Raw genomic sequence first — 23165 nt, 5'->3', positions numbered from 1 at the left:
ATTCTTATTTATAGTTTAGGAAACTTCACTTACGCACCTCTCTGAAATCACCTCAAATTTATGCAGTTCGCACACAATCTGCGTAACCTTTGACTGGTCGAAGGACCGCTTCAACTGGTTGAATCTGTCCCTCGACTGGTCGAAAACTTTGAGAATTTTAGATACATTATTGCTGGACTTTGAGTTGAACTTGCTTCGACTAGTCGAGGATAACAAGATTTAAGATATCTTTTTGACAACATGTCTTATGCTCGTTGGAAAGATAATTCGGTAAATTTTTGGATGAATTTAGAATCATATCATTTAAACACCATTTAATTATTTAAAAGTGAGCCTAAAATTTATGATGTTATGAGGTCGTGTTTGTTCTCGTTTTTAGCATCGAGTGACCCATAAAAATAGTCATAACTCTTTTATTTTTTGCTCTCTCTCTCTCTCTCTGTTTTTTTTTTTTTTTTTTTTCTTTTTCATTTTTTTTCATTCTATCTATTACATCTTAGCAAACGACCCATTTATGCAAGTTTTTTAAAGGAAAGAAGAAGAAGTCATTTTCTGAGGGGAGTGGATTAGATGTGGCCCCAACTACACCCAATGCGATACACCTCCTATCATGGGGCTGACTTTGATATAGTTATATTATATTTACTCCATCCATCCATTTTGCTAGATCATTTTAGGCTACTTGCTTAAAAAATGAGGTTAATCCAAATCTTATGTGGACTGTACCATAGGAAATAGTGGTGATTGAACATCCCACTATTAAAAACTTCTTATGACCCACTGTAATATTTATTTGCCATCGAACATGTTTTATAAGTTCACATGAACTTGGATGAAGGAAAGAAAAATAAATCAACAATTCTTGCAAAATTTTTGTGGCCAATTGTAAGTTGTTAATGGTCAATCTCCATTGTTTCATATGGCATGGTCTACCTTAAACTTGTACTTGCTTCATTTTTAGGCTTGTGCCCTAAGATGATATGAAAAAAATGAATGGACGGTGTGGATACAATCCATGCATCAAAGTGGGCCCCACAGTATGGCTCATACTATCTTGGGTGAGGCTGGAGCCGCACCTAATCCATTTTCTTTTCTGTTATATATAAGAAATTGAAAAGGTTAATAGAGAAACAAAAAGTATATGGGTTGAAGAGTTGTTCATAAGTTAATGACATGAGAAGGTTTTATTGCACATGGGCTTAAAAAATGTATTTAAGGGCAATTCCGTTGAGAAAAAGAGGGTTAGTTCACATACATATAGGAAAATAATATTTAAAAGGTGATGCTATTTGAGTGCTCCCACGAAACTTGGGGTATAAATTGGTAAAAAGCCATTTATGTAATGGAGCCATGGACTGTTTCAAAATTGAGCGCATTTATTGTACAAAGTGCGGCTAGCTGGAAAATGAATTATTTTATTATTTTATTTAAAGAATCTCCTTGTTAATCAATAACGAAATCTATTTTATTATTTTACCTGGTGTGAAAGGTATAACCTTTTACTTTTTATACTTATAGAGATTGATGTTTCTTGCTCATACACTAAAAAATTAAATAGAAAAAGTTGCATGTGGGGATTTGCATAGACCCGAGGATCCCACGCATGGTATCTGTACAAACCGAACAAGTACTAAACATATTTCCACCATGGATGCTGCTATTGAAAGCTCGCCGAATAAGATGATGAACGTTGCCCATTCTTATGCACCTTCTCCGGTTCTTATGCACCATGTCACACTTATGAGCTCCGATCAATTTTTGTTGCCCTTGTAATTATAAGCGGAGAAGGACAATCGTTGGGTGATATAGTACTCCAAATCCCTATTGAATTATATATTACTACATGGGTATTCAGCACAGTAATTACTCAATGTGATGATAGGAATGCCGATTAGCTACTGAACCGACATTAGCAAGTCTCGCTACTTAGGTGACGTCACCGTGTTATGTGGGCCCATCATGATTTATGTGTTGTATCTACACCATCCATCCATTTGGAGAGATTAATTTGGGGCATGAGCGAAAGAATGAGGCAGATCCAAAGTTCAAGTGGACCCACCATAGAAAACATTGGGGACAGTGATGCTCATCGTGGAAACCTTCCTAGGGCCCACCATGATGTTTATTTGAGATCCAACCTGTTTATCCGTTAACAAAGACATGAAATAAGGGAAAACACAAATTAAATATTATCTTGATCGAAAACTTTCGAGGCCAAAAGAAGTTTTTAATGGTAGGCGTTCAATCCCCACTGTTTTCTGTGGTGGGGTCCACTTAATCTCTAGATCTGCCTTGTTCTTTGTCTCATGCATAAAATGTTCTCTCCAAATTGATGGATAGACAGTGTGGATACTACACATACATCATGGTGGGGCCACGGAACATGGTGAAGTCACTTTGGTGGTGAGACTTGCTACTAGGGCTGAAAGTTGGGCAGGTTCAACCCGACCGACCCGTGACCGACCCACAATGGGTTGGGCTTGGGCAGGATGTATAGGATTTGGTCTCGGGCTTGGGCCATACACTTGCCAACCCGATAAAACTTGGGTTGGGCTCGGGTTGCCCAACCCAACTCGAGTCCGATCAATATATAAGTTTCTTATAAATTAATTGTAATTGAGTGCAGATCATCTATGTTGTAGGCACAAGAAATTTCAATGCTATCAGGTTTCATTAGTCCACATCATTTCCAATGACTCAAGCTAACAAGATACACTGGATTTCTCTCTCCCAAATAGATTGCTTGATACACAATAAGACTTTTTAAGGAATAGTTGTCCTATATTTTAGCTTGTTTGCTTAGGGAAAAAAAAAAGTTTTTTATGATAAATAACTATATATATAATTAATAAAATTATATGTATAAAAAATAAAACTTGTATTGAAAATATAATAGACTAACGTAATAATGAAAATATTACCACATATCTACCCGACTGAACCCGCTTGGGTTGGGCATGGGTTGAGAATTTCCAACCCGAGTTTTGGTTGAGTTGACGTCTACGAACCTTGGGTTGGGCTAGGGTTGGGTACCAACCCGGCCCAACCCGCCTGACTTTCAACCCTACTTGCTACTGTCTAGTTCAAGTTCAGAAGCTAATCTGCGTCCCATCCACATCCTTCATCTCGGCGTGAGCACGTTGCTCATTCTAAGAATAGATTCCAACAAAGTGACGTGTGTACTGGAACACAAATCAAACTATCAAAATCGTGGGCAATACACCATACTTTGTACCTATGTAGGATGTACTAAATGTGATTGAGGACAGCTAATGAGTATTTCAAATAAAAATTATTAATGATTAAAATTCAACAACTAGAATACCCGCTAGTCAAAGATGTTGTTGTAGAGATGCAGTTTAATTTACTCAATTAAGCAACTATGAAACATGCTTGTGTGACCATATCACAACAACTATCAAACATGCTGGTGTGGCCATATGTTTAAGTACCTTGATATACCTTGATACACTATTATCCGATGGCTCAAATTTTTAGAGACAGTGGTTATTTTGACATTGTATTAGAGTGAAAGGTAAAGTGTTTGAATCTTGAAACTGGAGAATGGCAAATATGTCTTTGTAATATATTTTGGGCCTTGTCGGCCTAACCTAAAATGAAGCAAAGCTCAAGTAGACCACATCATAGGAAATAGGGGAGATGCAGTGAGGATTTAAAATAAAAATAAAAATAAAATAAAAATAAAAAAAACAAAAAAAAAAAACTGATAAATTTATTCCAGCTTAGAGGTGATTATACATGCAAATTACATTTCCCGCAGGCTCATTACTATAAAAAGGGGAATGGAGCTTGCCTATCGTAACGTCACTCTCTAACTCAGGAAAGACAGCTGGTTAACTTTCCCTAACCATTCCTAGCCCTGTCCAGTCTAGGACAAACTCTCCACGGGTAAGAAGTGGAAGGCCAGAAACTTCTGTGAAAACCTTATCTGACTAATTGGTGCTGCCCATACAGGCTAGGCTGTCCGCTACTCTTTTTGCCTCCCTCGGAATATTCTCAATCGGGACGTTGACGGTGCCTCGAATATAATCAAACTGTTTCTATGGCCAACTGTAATGTTTATTTATCATCCATTTTAAAGGTGGGCGTTCGATTACCACTATTTCCCATGTTGTGGTCCACCTGAGCTTCGGATTTGTTTCAGTTTTAGTTTTGCCCCTTGAAATGAGCTGAAAAAACAGATGAACAACATGGACACAAAACACATGCATCACATTGGGCTCCACAACGCCCAACACATCCACGCATAGGGGTAGTGTTGGCAACACCGCTTGATCTGCCTCCCATTCCATGACCATTGATTCAGTTGGCCCCACCATGTATAGGTCGTGATCCAAAACCCGCATTTGGGTGGCAATGAGTCTATCTCGAACATGGTTAGGACACAGTAAACCTGTTCTTTAAGAGATCCGAAATCAGGCCCGATGTCTGGATCTACGCTTGTGATTGCATGTTATTCATTAATGTGCAATTAGCTCTAACCAGTTGCCTGTTTTCTTGTTACGTGGCCGGTGGCCTCATATTTCCTACTTATGTAGGGCATCTGCTATCAGGTCCATGCAAAAACATGTGCCATATCAGAAAATTCAGCTAATCAACCCATTAGGTGGGCCACATCTGCATAATCACTTCATTTGATAATCAAGCCTGAGAGCTAGGCCATGGTGTAATGGAACAACTACCCCATAGTCATCCGAACTGGATGATCCTAATCGCTCCATATCCATTGAATGTGGAAGGTGGCCCATTTTTTCTTACCAATGTTTTAAAAGACTCGTTCTAACAGTCCACTTACAATATAACAGCTTGATTGTCTCCCGATCTGACCGTTCATCATTGCAGATGGGCATGTCAAGTGGGCTAGAGACTCTATGCGGGCAGGCATTCGGAGCCAAACAATACCACATGCTAGGGATCTATCTGCAAAGGTCATGGATAATCGAATCTGGATTTTCATTGCTCATAATTCCTCTCTTCATCTTCTCAGCCCCGATACTCATATCGCTGGGCCAGACAGAAGATATAGCCCTGATGGCCAACACGATCTCTCTTTGGTACATCCCCATCTTATTATTATACATCTTCAATTTCACCCTCCAAATGTACCTACAGGCCCAAAGCAAGAACATGATCATCACATGGCTGGCCATGCTATCACTGGGCCTCCACGTTCTCGGTTGCTGGGTCCTTGCTCAAGGGATCGGATTGGGTGTCGCCGGCTTGATGGTGTCGATGATCTTCTCCAGTTGGATGCCGATCATCGGGCAATTGATCTATGTTTTCTACTATTGTCCACATACATGGACCGGGTTCTCAATGCAGGCCTTTAACGGTCTATGGCCTATCTTCAAATTATCAATATCTTCGGGTGTGATGCTTTGGTAAGTCCATCTATTCCTAAGAACTCGTATTTTGAATTTTAGAAACTTACATGTGACATATGTTTATGATGATCCAAACCAGTCATCCTGCAAATTTTACCCATTCATATTAATCCAACGGGTGAAATTGGTGATTAAGATATCATGATCAATGTGAATTTTGAACTATGGTCCACACACCATGGGGCCCATTATTTGGGCGGTTTATGTATTTTTCGTTTCCTAACTAACAAATTATTTTGCTAAAAACAGTTTGGAGATTTGGTATAACTCAGCATTGATTCTGCTGACGGGCCACATGGAAGATGCAACCATTGCAATCAACGCCCTCTCCATCTGGTAAGTAGCCCAAATTTCTACAGCCAGCCCATCATTCTAGTCAATATGTCACTTGTTTTAGGACATCAGATCATGGAAACGGTGTGCTCCAGTTACCTGTTTATTCAAGGGCATTCTTATAATTTACTCAACTAATAATATTTTTACTGAAATATTAAATGCTAATAAATGATATATTAAAATTTACAGTATCGACTAACATTCTTTTATTTATTTATCAAAGTTGGTAAGAATTATTTTTAAACCTTTGTAGCTTGAAATTAGCTAATTATATATATATATATATATATAAATTTTTTTTCTTATCTATGTTATCTAACTTATAACCGACTTTTGTAGATAATATCTATATCCAACCTATATCTATATCTGACTTCTTTGGACAATATCTGTATTGGCATCCATTGTCTAAAGTAGATATCGGATACAGAAATTGTAGTGAAAGATCCGATCTGCTGGCTAATCCGAAGAAAGGATGGGCATGGGCTAAACATTTAGGCTCATTATCCAGGCTCAGCTTGATTTTTGAGCCGAAAAATAAATGGGTGGGCCGAACTTCAATCTATTGACATTTTATATTCAAAGATCGGATCAAGGCCCATTTGTATCTGATGCGGGGCTTGGGTCTAACTTTCAGTCATAATGGCGGGGCCGGGACTGTTTTTCTGGCCGGAAATTGAAATGGGCCAATCTTAGTGGACCTTGGATCTTCCAATCCTTCAGCATTATCAGCCTTTGATGCTAATATCATAGGTGATTTTATTTGTTTTTCTTTAATAGCTAATGTTCAGTTGGTATGCAGCCTTAATATCAATGGTTGGGAGCTGATAATATCGTTTGGCTTCCTAGCAGCTGCAAGGTACTTTTTTTCAACACGAATTGGTATTAGCCCACCTAGGTTTTATGACCATTGCTGTGTTTATGGCCCATCCATCCGGCCCACCACACATGTTGGTAGGCCCTTATTGGGTGAAATTTATCTCTTCAATAGTCGACTACATTAGCATCAAGGTTGGATGAGATGAACTATCCATCATCTTGTGGGCCCTACTTTAGATGAGTGAAGTACAAAAGTAACACCAAGATGATCCTAACAGTCTGACTAATGGTCATGATCATCTAATCAAATATGAATTTCAAGTGGGAAGCCACAAATGAGTGGTGTAGACTATGGACTATTCAAGGTTGGCTCATCAGATGAATGGTGGATATATATATATATATATATATATATATATATATATATATATAGAGAGAGAGAGAGAGAGAGAGAGAGAGAGAGAGAGAGAGAGAGAGAGAGGAATGCTCACTTGCGCTCTCTCGCGCACCCGTTCTCACCGGAACTCGTGGAACTTTTTTAGAACTCATCACACATGATGTGGGCCCAAAATCTGAACCATCCATGTGATGCAGCACCCCATGACACCCCCAAGTCCGATTTTCACTCTGATCCAAAACTTTGGTGGGCCATGAAAAAATGTAACAGTTTCTTCCCTTGATTTGTCTCTCTCTTTTGCCATGGCCCACCAAAGTTTTAGATGAGGGTAAAAGTTGGGCCCCAGGGGTTTCATGGGGTGATGCATTACATGGACGGTTCAGATTTTAGTCCCACATCAGGGGATGAGTTCTGAAAATTTTCTCACAAGTTCTCGTGAGAGAGGGTGCGCAGGTGAGCATTCCTCTCTGTCTCGCTATATGTGTGTGTGTGTGTGGGGAAATGGTAATATGAGGTTGAACTCATGGGAAGTTGGCATGAGGTCGAGCTATGTGGGACCCATCGTGATGTGAGTCAAACATCTACCCCATCACCCAGATGAAACATTTCATGGTGGGCCACATGCTTAAAAATGAAATCAATCCATGACTTGGGTGGGCCACACCACATACAACAGTTGAGAAGGGTTACCTTCCCATTAAAACATTCATAATTATTTATTGGGCCCACTGAGAGAGAGAGAGAGAGAGAGAGAGAGAGAGAGAGAGAGAGAGAGAGAGAGAGAGAGAGAGAGAGAGAGAGAGAGAGAGAGAGAGAGATATGTGACTCACTTACTATATGATGCTGACTAGGATGTTTGTATGGGGAATGTAGTGTTAGGGTGGCGAATGAGCTAGGGAGAGGGAATACAAAGGCAATTAAGTTCGCAATCGTGGTTGTTGTTGCAACTTCATTAGCAATTGGAGTGGTGATTTGGGCCTTGATATTGGGGTTTCGACATAACTTCTCCTACATATTCTCAAACAGCGCTGCGGTGGCAGATGCAGTGTCCGATCTCTCCATCTTGCTCGTTTTCTCTATTTTGTTGAATAGCATTCAACCAGTCCTCTCAGGTGAGTTGACTTGCCTCCTCTGTAGATGTAAGCTCATCCAATGGTTGGACTACGATAAAGGTCACCTGGGGCATCATTTGATGGTCCACTAAGTAGAAACCAATTAACTGTCAGACTAATTTGGATTTGTGTTTATTACATGGTCCACACGTAGAAAATAATGAGCAACGCATTGTGCAACCTTTCCTATTGGCATACATGTATACAAGCCAATTTCAAATGCATGTTCAAGATCACATATATACCATTAGGTGGGCTACGATGTTTATATCTTTTGGCCTAAATGCTAGGTCATTTCATACCATAGGTGGGTCACAATAAGTGAAAAAATGAGCAAAAAATGTTTTAAAGAGCAGGTTACTTTGTACTTTCTGGCTCACTTAAGAGAAATGACATAATTTTTTAGGTGGAAGATTTAAGCACTATTTGTTAAGTTATGGTCCATGCTTTACATAGCGGGACCATGGAGAAAGGGAAGGACGAGATCACCATTCTCTTCTTCCATGTTAAGCCTTGAATCCACGGGGAGAGAGAGAGAGAGAGAGAGAGAGAGAGAGAGAGAGAGAGAGAGAGAGAGAGAGAGAGAGAGAGAGAGAGAGAGAGAGAGAGAGAGTCTCGAACTGTAATAAAATTGATAGAATGAAATGTTGGCTCTAAAATGCAATTTTGATATGCTTTTGTAAGTGTAGATCTTCAATTTATGTGAAATAAACCTAAGATAGGAATCAATTCTCTCTAAAACACAATTTTAATAAGCTAGCTTATACAAACTTGACCTCTCAATTTATGTGAAATAAAAAAATATCATTAAAATAGTAAAATTATTAAAGATAATAAAGATGTTATAACTAGATTAAACTATTCAAATAAAAACTTTAAAATATGGCTCGACTCTTCAAACTCTAAAACGTGTGAAAGTAGTTAATTTAAAAATGAATAAAACTCGTAAAGTTTGACTTTATACTAAAACTTTATTTTCTAAACAACCTTATTTCATGTCTCTTGGAGCCTTATATTATGTTTCCAATAATATTTTATTATAGTAATTCCTACAACCGATCACCAGGTTATATTACTTTGAGGCTATATTGTGTGTTAGGTAGTTTTTCTTGTAAGAATTCCATGGCCATACATGGCATTAGCTATCAGGATGGCTCCATGATTGGTTTGGATCAAAACAGTGAGAACCAAGGTTCGGTCCATGAAGGGAGCTATACAAACGCCTTTGGTCATACTGCATAGTACCATATTGTTTGTTAATGGTAGAGATATTTAGAACTAGAGCTTCTCCCTCTCGTGTTTGAGAGAGAGTCGTTGTAGCGAGGATATCAGCAACGAGTTCGACAGTGGATAGGTCTCAAACAACGACCTACATAAGTTTAAATATGAAGGTTGGATCTGTCAAATTTTCTATTATCGTATTTCTTTCATACTTTATTTACAGAGATATTGTACAAATATATAGGGAGATTAACAACCTATTCATGGATATACATAGATATTGTACAATCAATCAATGAGTTCTACAATTACGACTATAATCTAATATAATCTTTCTAATTTTCTCTTAATTGACAACTCATTGATTGATTTGACAACTTACGCCAACACTCCCCCTCAAGTGAAAGCATCCAAATCTTCAATGTGCAACTTATTTAGTGAGTTGTAGAAATCCTTGCTTGATATGGCCTTTGTAAGAATATCCGTCAGTTGGTCTTCAGACTTCACGAATGGAAACCGAATTATTTAGTGTCGAGATTCTCTTTGATAAAGTGTTTGTCAACCTCCACGTGTTTGGTACGATCATGCTGGATCGGATTGTGAGCAATGACGATAGCTACCTTGTTATCACAAAAGAGGTCCATCTCGAATGTCAGAGTAAACCCAATTTCAATTAGAAGTCTTTTGAGCCACCGAAGTTCACAAAGTCTTTTAGCCATTCTACGGAACTCTGCTTCAGCACTTGATAATACCATCAATTTTTGCTTCTTCCTTCTCCATGTAATAAGATTTCCTCTAACAAACATGAAGTATCCTGAGGTGGATCTTCTGTCTGTAGAATTCCCTTCCCAATCTGCATTCATATAATCATTAACTCTGAGATGGTTATTTTTCGAAAACATAGGCCCTTTTTTCAGAGAGGATTTTAAATATCGTAAAATTCAGATCACCGCCTCCATATGATCCTTACTAGGCTGATGCATGAATTGACTTACTACACTCACTGCATAGGCAATATCTGGACGAGTATAGGAGAGGTAAATAAGTTTACCAACTAATCACTGGTACCTTCCTTTGTACGTTGGCATTTAGCTTAGATATTCTCCGAGCTTGTGGTTCTGAATGATTGGAGTGTCTGCTGGCTTACAATCCAACATTCCAACCTCACATAGTAAGTCTAATATATATTTTCGCTAAGAAAGAAATATACCTCGCCTTGATTTAGCAACCTCTATTCCCAGGAAATATTTGAGTCCTCCTAAATTTTTCATCTCGAACTTGGCCACCAATTGTTTTTGAAGCTTAGTGATTTCCTCCTTATCATCCCTTGTGATGATCATATCATCGACATATACAATTAAAGCTGTTACTTGCCCCATTTGTACTTCAAAAATAATGTATGATCTGAATTACTTTGGTAAAAGTCATATTTCTTCATTGCCAGACTGAACCTCCCAAACCATGCTCGAGGTGATTATTTTAATCCATACAGTACTCACTGCAATTTGCACACAACTTCAGCTTTTGAAGATGCTGTGTAGCATGGAGGAGTATCCATGTAGACTTCCTCTTAAAGATCACCATAAAGAAATGCGTTCTTTACAATAAACTGGTGCAATGGCCAGTCCAAGTTGGCTGCGGAAGATAACAGGACCCTGACTGTATTTAACTTAGTTACCGACGAAAATTTTTCTTAATAATCTACGCCATATGTCTGAGTGTATCCCTTTGCGACTAGCCTTGCCTTGTATCGCTTTATAGATCCATCTGCCTTGTGTTTAAAAGAGAAGACCCATTTGCACCCGACTGTTTTTTTTCTTTTGGGCAATGGAACCAAGGTCCATGTTTGATTCTTTAGTAGTGCTCCCATTTCTTCCTCTATTACCTATATCCACTTGGAATCAACTAAAGCTTCTTGAATTGTAGAGGGAATATGACATGTGGATAGCTCGTGTGAGAATGTCTTGAGAGGTTCAGGTAGTTTTTCGGTGGAAACATAGTTGGCAATTGGATACCTCGACTTTCTTTTTTCAATGTCTGAAGAGTATCTGTTTGGTGGTTTACCACGGTTATGCTTGAAAGGTAAGGTATACCCAACAGATGTATTTATGTTATTCATAAATGAGGGTGTAGTGAAATTGCTTACCTCAAGAATATTATCAGGAGATGGGTCTGCAGGCACTGAGAGATGGGGGACTTGGGTTCTTCTCCTGATGATGTGAGCTCAGTTGCCAAAGGCCCTCTAGATTTAGAGGATATGTCAGGCCCTAAAGATGTATTTGTCAATTCATTGCCAATCATTGGTGTGTCATTCCGATCTTCAAGTCAGTCAAAACTCAACCAATTCAACTCTTCATCTAGTGTCTCCCCCTGAAGAGAAGAAGTGGATGCCGAAGAAGCATAGAACGGTTCGAATTCCAGAAAGGTGACATTCATACTCACATAGGTACGCTTGGTAGTAGGATCATAGTAGCGGTAACCTTTTTGATGCATAGCATAGCCCAAGAAGAGGCACCGAAGGGCACATGGGTCAAGTTTGGTGCACTGGTTCTTAGGGAGGTGCACATACGCCACACACCCAAATATGCGAGGAGGGAGCATTAGGGCCGTAGGTAGAGAGACCAAGGCTGATAGAGATGTAATGGGGTCTTAAATTTTAATATTTTGGAAGGAAGGCGATTGATTAAATGTATGGCAGTGGTAATAGCATCGGGCCAATGTCATGTGGGAACATGAGCGCCTAGAAGGAGAGCCCGAGCAGTCTCAAGAATATGCCGATTCTTCCATTCAACAACTCCATTTTGTTGAGGAGTCTGAGGACATAAGGTCTCATGAATAAGACCATGTTGTTGAAAATAGGAATAAAAGTGGTAATTAACATATTCACCACTATTGTCAGAGCGGAGAATCCGAATATGAGTGGAAAACTGGATTTGAACCATAACATGAAATGACTAAAAGATACAAAACACTTCATCCTTATGTTTCATCAAATATAGCTAAGTCATTCGAGTGCAATCATCAACAAATATCACAAACCACCATACACCAGATATAGTATATAAAGGAGAGGGTCCCCATATATCAGAATTAATTAAAGCAAAATGTGTATCAATTTTATTCATATTTAATGGATAAATAGCACGATGACTTTTGGCTAAAATACAAATATCACAGTGAAATTCAGAAGTCTCCACATTAGAGAATAAATCAGGAAATAAATGCCGTAAATACCTAAATGACGGATGTCCCAAATGACGATGCCACAGCCAAATCTGTCGAACCTTAGAACCAACTGTAGAAAATATATGATGCGCACGACCCAAACTGAAATCTTCCATGTATTATAATCCCCCCCTCTTAATACCACATCCAATTATCTCCTTGGTGAGAATATCTTGAATAAGACAAAAATTGAAAAACATTAGCACCACACAATTTAAATCTGTAGTAACTTGGCTAACAGATAATAGTTTGTGAGATAAAGAAGGAATAAGCAAAGTTTTGGGTAAATGAAGAGAGGGTGATAGGGTTATAGATCCGTCTCCTGTGACAGGTAAGGTCACTCTATTAGCATTCGCAATGCTGGTGCGCCTTGGAGGTGAGTAAGAAATCTGTGGGATCAAACGTCATATGATTCGTAACCCCATAATCGAGGAGCCAATCACTATTGTTCACATCATGACGACGACTAAGCAAGGCATGACAGATATTACCTAGATCCGTAGGAGAGAAGTCCGATTTAGGTGAGGCAGTGGGTGGGATGAGAGAGAGACAAGGTTCGGCTACTGCCACAGCAGCCTTTCCCGCGTCTTCAGCCGTACCGTCTCATTTTTTCCTCACTTGAAGCTCGTGCCACCAATTGGGGTACCCATGCAACTGGAAGCATTTTTCAGGTGTATGCTTCGTATTGCTACAATGAGTGCATTTGAGACCATTGGATAAGGTATGGGCTTCAGAGGAAGATTTTTCAGTATGTTGAGAAGTCGATCCAGACAGTTCAAGCTTTAGGCCTTTCAAAGCAAGCACTATCCCTGGAGGTGGTTCGTGGTTGCCAACATTCATCACCACTTGGCGAAGAGCCTCCTTGCGGACATGGGCATATGCTTGCTCCACGGTGGGAAACGGGTGCATTTGCAACTCGTCGTTGCGAATATTGTCCAATCTGTCATCAAGACCATTCAAGAATACATAGACCCAATCTTCTTGGAGAAGATTATTATAACGTTCAATATCGGCAGGGCACTCCATCGGATTGGGACGTCGAAAATCAATCTCACGCCAGAGGCCTTGCAAATCGGTGTAGTATTTTTTCAGGGAGCCACCCGCTTGGCGGAGACGTGAGACGCGTCGCCGGAGATCATAGACTTGAGAGGTATCGCCACCATCAAAATAGGTGGTAGCAATTGAATCCCAAACCATTTTGGCCATGGAAAATCGAATGAAATTACGATTAACGCCGAATCCATGGAGTTAATCAGCCATCCTTTGACAATGGCATTGTCAGTATGCCATTTGCGGAAGGACAGATCAGTCGGAGATAACGGAGGTAACTCGCCATTGATGTAGCCCAACTTGTCTTTGCCAGAGATGTACATCTTGACAACTTGGGACCATAAAGTATAATTGGAACCATCCAAATTAATGCCAATCGGGATAGCCGCAGGTTCAGAAAGCACGATCGTGGCTTGAGCTTTGGACAGATATTTGGCCATTTTTGTGGTGAATATTTCAAAGAGGAGCGTATTATGGTCGATGGAGGAGTCACTGAATTTCGTCGGGGTTTCAGTGTCTCCCATATGTGAATGTGGCGGCGGAAGAATGCTATAAGCAAGGGTTAGATATAAACTAAGAGCCAGAAATTGACTAGCTTTGATACCATGTCAGATTTTTTATTATCGTATTTCTTTCATACTTTCTTTACAGAGATATTGGACAAATATATAGGGAGATTAGCAACCCTATTCTTGGCTATACATAGATATTGTACAATCAATCAATGAGTTGTACAATCACGAATATAATCTAATATAATCTTTCTGATTTTCTCTTAATTAACAACTCATTGATTGATTTGACAACTCACACCAACAGGATCCTTGATTCTAAACATAGCAAAAAGCATAACCTCCCATTGTTAATGCGTGTGGAAGAAGAAGTTCAAGCATTTTTTGGCAAGCTCCATTTCCACCATTAATGGCAGAACCAAGTACGCCATGTGAACTCTTTTTTTATTTTTTTGCCCATTGCACAGTGTACAACGATCCAAACTAGATATATTACATGTGGTATTAAAACCATCCCTATGTAATTAATATTGTTGTATAACTCTCTTAATATAAGCTTCCTTAAAAAGAAAAATAGAAAGAAAGGAAAAAAAAAAAAGAGCCATTCAAACGGTTGTCCATGGGGGATGTCATCTCCTCCTTTCTTTGTTATTAATGGTCGTGTGTCAACAATGATCGATTTTAATATTCCTTGGTTGGTTTTTACACGGTTAGTTTTGTTTAGGAGATTGGAGAAGAAAACTCTATTAGGTTGGGCTAAGAAATGGGCCAACGAGTCGAGTCTAGCCTCATTCTGGACCATCAATAGGGGCCTCAGTATGGTGCCATAAATTGATGATGGTTTCCTATTTTGAATCACACATCTTCAACAATCGAATAAAGTTTTACAATTGTTAAAATTGTTCTCTACCATTATTGAAAGTATTGTTGCCTGGTCATACGTCCAGTTCAAATTGCAAGGTCCACATAGTTGGATGCCTAAATATATATATATATATAGAAATGGTATTGCAGGGTTGATCTCATGGGAACTTCCAAACTGTGATGCGTGGTGAACATCAACATAATTGTGTATTTGATGGGTCCCCTTTAGGTCATGGGATATCCCAAAAGTCAGCTATATAAGGAACTTAGGTGGGCCATACTATCTAAAACCATGTGAAGACATGCCAAAAACATATAAAAGTGCTTGGTGGGGCCCACCTGAGTTTTGGATGTGGCTGAAAGTTGGTCTGACCCCTCATCCAAGTGGGACACACACAATGGATGGGCTAGATTTGTGAACCACATCTCAATGCATCCAATAAATGATTATGAATGTTTTAATGGGAGGATAACCCCTCTCCAATTTTGTATGTGGTATGGCCCACCCAAGTCATGGATTGACTTTATTCTTAAGCCTGTAGTGCACATGTGTATGCCTTTTAGGCTAAATTTTGGTTTCGGGCCATTTATCTAGATTGATCATACCATTTAGTTTGCCAATTTAGTAATTAGCCCTCATGCCTATTCCAAACTTTTGAATTTAAAAAGAGAGCTCATCTCGGTCTCTTCAGGTATGAGTCATCTCTCAAATACATGGATACTCGGTTGAAGATGTTCGTATCATATGTACCCAGATAGGACTTGGTTATAGTCCTACAAGTCTTATGATGGTGGAAGTGTTCTGATGGGAAATGATATAGCATGCAAGGCCATCGAAATAGGGACCATCAAGGTAAGAATGTTTAATAGAGTTGTACGGAGCTTAAATCTATGTTAAGCAAGAAGTTTGACATGAAAGATTTGGACACTGCGAAGAAAATCCTAAAAAATGGAGATTTATAGAGACAAATAGTCGAGAAAGCTGTGGCTGTCTTAGAGGGGATATGTGCAAAAGGTACTAGAGAGGTTCTATATGGAAGGTGTTAAGCCAGGTACTACGCCTTTAACAGTCATTTTAAGTTGTCAGCTAGATTGTGTCCAGGTACAGAAGATGAGATTTCATATATGCCACGGGTGTCGACACAGGGACAGTGAGGAGTCTCATATATGCAATGGTTTGCATGGGGTCAGATATCTCATCGGTAATTAGTGTGGTCAACAAATATATGGTCAATCTAGGAAAGCAGCATTGGAATGCTATTAAGTAGATTCTAAGATATCTCAGGGCACAGTCGATACCAGGATCATGCTAAGGGGACATGGAGCTTCAGGTGAAGTTCCAGGCTACATAGATTTAGATTATGCAGGTGATTTAGACAATAGGAGGTCCACTATGGGATAAGTTTTTACATTAGAGGGCAAACCGATATGTTGGAGATCTACACTATAGTCTACGATAGTGTTGTCTACAAATGAGGTGGAATATATATATATATATATATATATATATATATACACACACACACACACACACACACACACACACATATATATATATATATATATATATATATATATATATATATATATATGGCTGCGAGAGAGGTGTTATGGTTGAAAGGTCTGATAGGAGAACTCAGGGTGAAACAGGAGGCGATTTAGTTGCATTATGATAGTTAGATTGCTATTTATCTAACGATGAATCATGTGTATTACGTGACAACCAAGCACAGTAATGTGAGGTTTCACAAGATACGACACTTGTTACTTTACAAGAGATTTTATTTAAAAATATTCACACATCTAAGAATACCACAGACATGTTGACGAAACCAGTGACCATAAAGAAATTCAAGCATTACTTGGGCTTGATCAGTATCCCCAGCCATTGAAGAGATTGGGCACCCTTGCACATGGGTGTCGATGGAGCTACATTCCAGGTGGAGAATGCAGGGAGCACTCTACACTCAAGGTGAAGGTTGTATGACAGACCTTCAGGGTGACTTGGTAGAATGCAAGTCAAGGTGAAGATTGTTGTGTGAGATGCCTTGGATTTTATTAATCTACTAATGCAAATAAACCTATCTCAGTTCGACCGGTGTTTTTTTTTTCCAACCAAATTAGGGGGGATTCTAGTTTGCATGTTGTTAAGATTTTCACATTTTCGGTTTGACCGAAATGTGTGAGTCGGTTTATTTTTGTTCGGGTTACGCAAATTAGCACAAATCAGAATATTTAAGTCTAGTTTCGATTAGGGCTCAATTAATACAAGTGTTTTCTCACGAAGGGAAAGGGTTTCGTAAGGTGAGGGTGTTCTAAACACTTGTAAGGGCTTAGGAATGGATTTTCTTAAGGGGCTAGGATTTTCCTAGGTGCGTATCATAAGGAGAGATTGAGTGATCCAGTAATCGAAGAAGGTGAGTGGTGTAAACTCTAAGGCTTTTGATTATAGTGGATTTCTGTCGCTTTATACTGTGGTTTTTTCCAACAAAAGGTTTTTCATGTTAAATATCTTGTGTTTTGTGTAATTACTTTATTGGTTATTGTTTATTCAATTGTTCTATTTTTTATGAACGTGCTTCTGCAAAGCGACCGGATTAACAGTAGTATTAGATCCAAATTTCTAATACTTAAAGTTGATCTAGGTTTGTTGTGGCTTAGGATTACATCACAGTGGTGTAAGATAAACACCGGTTAACTCCAATACAACTCATTGCTGCATATCAAGTTATAAAATGCTTTAATCTATTGAAATGGTGGACAACTCTTAAAAACTTAGCCATTGTACACATGGCCAAGGTTTTGCACAAATTGCAGTCACATTTTTCTTCTAAGAAAAGGCCAATTCCTCAACAAGTTCTTCACAAGTTTGTTCTTCAAGTGTCATGTGTGGGGGCCACGGTCTCAATTTATGGCATCTAATCTATCTAGAAAGGATGTCCTACGGTGAAGATTGGACACCCCAAAAACAACCGTTCCAACTATCATATTAACTATCAAATAAATCTAGAGGTTTTTGAGTGGTTGTCAATTGTTTTCTATGACTTAGTTATTGGATAGATTTGACTTTTAGATCATTTCATCATCATGTGAGCCCACTTAATGTGTGAATTAGATAGAGCATACACAACTCAGTGGGCCTACAAAGTCATAGGCACTAAGAGTGAGTTTTAAATATTAAAAAGAAGGAAAGACGGATACTAAAGACATGGGTTTGTTTCAGGTTTCATTTGCTGACATTGATTTAGAGAAAAAGTGAAGGGGTAGAATGTGAAATCTTCATAGAAAGAGCTGATAGAAATAATGGTCCGTACAAGGTTTGTTGGGATCAAAGTTTTAAGAGGGAAGGCTTTTTCATCCTTATCCCATTTTAATTAAAAAATAAATTTAATTTTTATTTTAATTAAAACAATTATAAATATTTATGATTCAATATTTTAAAGTGATTTAAAATTTTGATACCTCTTTATAATTCAAATTATTTTATTTTACAAAATTTAAATATTTAATTAAATATTGGTAAAATATTTTAAATATTTAATTTCAAATTTATTGAAATGAGAATTTTACCATTTTTATTGTTAAGATTTCTAATTAAATATTTAATTGTAAACATAAGTAAATTTAATTATGGAAGTCTCAATAAATTTTCTTGATAATTATTTTTAGACAAATCATCTCATTTTCATGATGAGAGAACCTTGTTTCATTGGCGCAAAGTCATAAGGATCCTTACTCTTGCTTCGGTGGTAGACTCTCAGGCAACTGGCCCCACTTTCCAATTAATTGCACATACAGCCAGGCTTTTTTTTTTTTTTTTTTTACACAAGCACACACACCCCACACGCTCACGCTAGTGGAATTTCACCACTATGGGTACTCGAACCCTTGACCTGGAGTTGAAACTCTTGAGAGTCTACCACCCGAGCAAGGGTAAGGACTCCACATACAGCTAGTTATTTGTTTGCACTTCTCATGTATATATTTGTGTTTTTCTTTCATTAAAAAAATATGTTATGTACTGGGAAATGATGTTATGCTTTCTTTAAGGACTATATATATATATAGGGAAAAGTACTATACGCTCGATCGTATGTTACCTTCCATACGGTCGAGAGCTGGCAACACACAAGCGGTTGGATGTTGAAAATTCTAACCCAACGGTAAGCATTTAAAGTATAAGTGGAGAAACAAAAACGGTGAAACCGATTATTAAAACATGACTCGGAGTATTTCCTGCAAAAGCCTTTAGCATGAAGTAGTGCACTAGAATCCTGGGTGGGGCATACTGTGGGATTTTTTGAAAAATTCACCCCATCCATTCGTTTTTCCATATCATTTAAGGGGTTGAGCCTAAAATTGAACCAAATCCAAGTCTCAAGTTGATCGTATCACAGGAAACAGTGGGAATAATGATTTCAACCATTGAAATCATGTTAGGCCCCACATTGATGTTTATTTGTCATCCAATCTATTCATAAGATCATACAGACATGGATGAAGAGAAAAAACAAATATAAGCTTGATCCAAAACTTTCGTGGCCCCAAGATTTTTTTAATAGTAGATGTTCAATTCTACTGTTTCATGTGGTGTGGTCCATTTGAACATTTTATATGATTAATTTTTGGGTTCAAGCCCTAAAATCATATGGTAAAATGGATGGACGGAGTAGATCAGATACATAAATCATGGTGGACCTCACAGTGTCTACTCAGTACGTTAATGTTAGTGGGTTACTCCGCAATCTGCTTCCGTCGAACAGGGGCTCGGATTAGATAATGACATGCTGAGTAGCGAGACTCACTACTGAAGTTACGTCACCAAGTTCCGTGGGCCCCATTATAATGTGTGTTTTGTATCCACTCCTTCGACCTGCTTGGAGAGATCATTTTAGGGCAATATCCAAAGAACAAGTTAAATCCAAAGCTCTAGTGGACCCCAACACAGAAAACAGTGGGTGCCATAAAAGTTTTAGATCAAGCTGATATTTGTGTTTTCCCTTCTTTCATGTCTTTTTTAACTTTTGAACAAGTTGGATTTCAAATAAACATTATGGTGGGCCTTAAGATAGTTTCAACGGTGGGAATCACTCTCCCCACTGTTTTCTGTGGTGGGGTCCACTACAGATTTTTATCTACCTCATTCTTTAGCTCATGCCCTAAAATGATATCTCAAAATGGATGGATGGTGTGGATACAACACATACATCATAGTTGGGCCTACAAAACTTAATGACGTCACTTTAGTAGAGGAATCGCTGCTCAACCTTTTAGTATCTAACCTGCGTCTGTCAAACAGGCCCGTTCCAGAAACGGATTGGCTACTCTCTGCCACCGAAAGCGGATTGCGTAGTGAGTGCGGATTGCGTGGTTAGCATACTGAGTAAACTCTGTAGGGTCCATTGTGATTTATTTATTATATCCACTCTGTCTATTCATTTTACCAAATAATTTTAGGGGTATAGACTAAAAATGAAATATATAAAACATTTAAATGGACCACACAACAGGAAATAGTTGAATTGAACGTCTACAGTTGAAATTTCTTGGGGGCCACAAAAGTTTTGGATCAAGCTTATATTTGTTTTTCCCATTCATCTATGTTTGTATAATCTTATGAACAGGTTGGATGAAAATTAAACATCACTGTGGGGCCTAGCAAGGTTTCAACGGTGGAAATCATTATCTCCGCTGCTTCCTGTGATATGGTCCACTTGATATTTGAATATGCTTCAATTTGGTCTCAACCCCTTAAATTAGATGGGAAAATGAATGGATGGTGTGGATAGATCACATACATTCAAGGTGGGCCCAAGTAACTCAGTACGCAATCCGATTTCCCTACCACCCGCCAACGGCCGGTGGTCAGTGCTCTGTGGGCCCCACAATGATGTGTGTGTTTCATTCATGCCGTCCATCTATTTTTTAGATCATTTTCGGGTATGAGACCAAAAATAAGGTATATCCCAATCTCAAGTGGACCACATTACGGAAACAGTGTTGAATGAACGTTGACCATTAAAAACTTTTTGGGATCCAAAATAATTTTGGATCAAGATGATAATTGTTTTTTCACTTCATCTATGTCTGTATGACCTAAACAAGAGATTGGATGTCAAATAAATAGTATAGTGGGCCTTAGGAGGATTTTAATGGTGGACATACAATCACTATTGTTTTCCTATGGTGTGGTCCACCTGAGATTTGTATCCCCTTTGTTTTTGGGAAAAAGCCATAACATGATATGTAAAAATGAATAAACGACATGGATGAAACACATGCATCATGGTGGAGCCCATAGAGTACCAACCATCACCACCCAGCTAGTGGCAGGGGAATAGCCAATTCGTTTCTGCCCGTTACGCACTGACGCAAAAGAAAGAGGACAGGGATTGCATCCTACCTGGTAATCTGTTCGGCAGGGCTCTACCGTGATGTAAGTATTTTATCCACGCCGTTCATCAATTTTCTCAGATCATTTTAAGTTATGATCCTAAAAATGAAGCAGGTCCACAGCTCCAATGGACCACACCAAATGAAGTTGCAGTGATAATGACACCCACCGTTGAAACCTTTTTAAGGGCCACCGTGATGTTTTTTTTACCATTCAACCTTTTTAAAAGGTCATGTAGACATGGATGAAGTGAAAACACAAATATCAGATTGATCTGAAAATTCTTCATCTCCTAAGAAGTTTTTAATGGTGGATGTTCAATCCTCAACTTGTGGTCCACTTAATCCCTGGACTTGACTCATTTTTTGGATCATAACTTATGAGAAAAATGGATGGGCGGGGTGGATTTCTCAAAAAAACCCCACGGTAAGCTCTATCTAGGTTTCTAAGGCAGGACCTTCATGCGGAGGCTTTTCGTAGGAAATATACGTGAGAGATAGAGCCGGTTTCAACGGATTTGTTTCTCCACTCACCTATAAAATCTCACCTTTCTCCTTATAAAATCTCACCGTCCCTTTGAAACTTTCGCCATCCGACTGCTAGCATAGTGCCCGCTCTCGACCGTATGGAAGGTAACATACGGTCGAGCGTATAGTACCTTTTATATATATATATATATATATATATATATAATTTGTTCATTAAATATTTCTTTCAAACACATTAAGTATTGATTTATTGATTTGAGGATGACCAATACATATGATAAATACTGGCCGAAATTTCTGTGTGGTGCTTATATCATGGCACGTTGGGACGATTGCAGGCCAAACTATATTTCATTGCACCATCTTAGATTTATATATATTTATCATTTCTTTTTTAAAATTTGACAGGTGTGGCTGTAGGTGCTGGATGGCAAAGCGTTGTGGCTTACGTTAATATCATCTGCTATTACTTGATAGGGCTTCCGCTCGGTATTCTACTTGGTTTTGTTGCTGGTCTCGGTGTAAAGGTTGGCACGCTTTTCCTATTCCTAACACGTGTGCATGGTAGTGGACCTACTAGGAAGATCATGTGGTCGGATTCAATGCGCTAATGTGGCCCACCTAATAGGTGAACCAGCTCGAATTTTGTTGCAAGTGACCTTCATGGTGGGCCACACCTTATGCATGGAAATTACTTTGATTGGTGCTTGAGTTGGAGGCTCTTGTTGGCTGCTACCACATGCACCGTCTGATAAGCTAAAAGCTCGTTTCAATAGTCACAAACATGAGAACATGGAAATACATAGCAACAGAGCTTTGCTAACTCCATGCATGCATGGAGTCCTATCCACCCTCATGCAGGCACACTAGTAAATGTAGAACACGTGTTCGACATCTGAGCTTTCCATCTGGTTAGAAATAATGCACATATCTTCTGCCTTGGAAATCCGGCAGTTTCATTCCTCAAATAAGCCATAGTTTTACAGATTTAACTCAGGCTCAAAGGACTCAAGGACCGACGTGGCGTTGATAGTAAAGGGTGCATTTGGTAACACCATAGGAGCTTCTTCTAGCAAAAGATCTTCCAAAATAGAAGCTTTTTAAAAAAAATAAAAAATAAAAAATTAAGTGTTAGGGAACATTTCCTTACTAGAACTTGAACAGGTTGTACGTGCTTCCCGAAGAAAGTAAGGGGACCTGACACTGATCATTGTTGGGCCCACATGATAGATACTCCAGGTTCATGTAGGCCACACTTTTGATCCGTGATCGTAGATGGGACATAACCCAATTGGATAGCTTATAGCTAACAGCTCACCAAGAGAAGGAAATCTCTCTCTCT

General features: G+C 38.8%; 1 protein-coding gene across 1 annotated transcript in view; it reads left to right on the top strand.

Annotated features, from left to right (window-relative positions):
* Window positions 1–23165, top strand: part of LOC131250570 (protein DETOXIFICATION 21-like) — a 42602-nt gene that overhangs the window by 11191 nt on the left and 8246 nt on the right. Inside the window, exons 2-6 of the mRNA XM_058250858.1 lie at window positions 4864–5402; window positions 5655–5741; window positions 6544–6600; window positions 7831–8069; window positions 22232–22350. Of these exons, the coding sequence (XP_058106841.1) occupies window positions 4864–5402; window positions 5655–5741; window positions 6544–6600; window positions 7831–8069; window positions 22232–22350 (1041 nt within the window). The remainder of the gene's footprint in view (window positions 1–4863; window positions 5403–5654; window positions 5742–6543; window positions 6601–7830; window positions 8070–22231; window positions 22351–23165) is intronic.

Source organism: Magnolia sinica, chromosome 7 (genome assembly GCF_029962835.1).
Source record: "Magnolia sinica isolate HGM2019 chromosome 7, MsV1, whole genome shotgun sequence".
NCBI lineage: Eukaryota > Viridiplantae > Streptophyta > Magnoliopsida > Magnoliales > Magnoliaceae > Magnolia > Magnolia sinica.
Note: the sequence above shows the minus strand (reverse complement) of the source record. Positions and strands in the feature narration are given on the sequence as shown.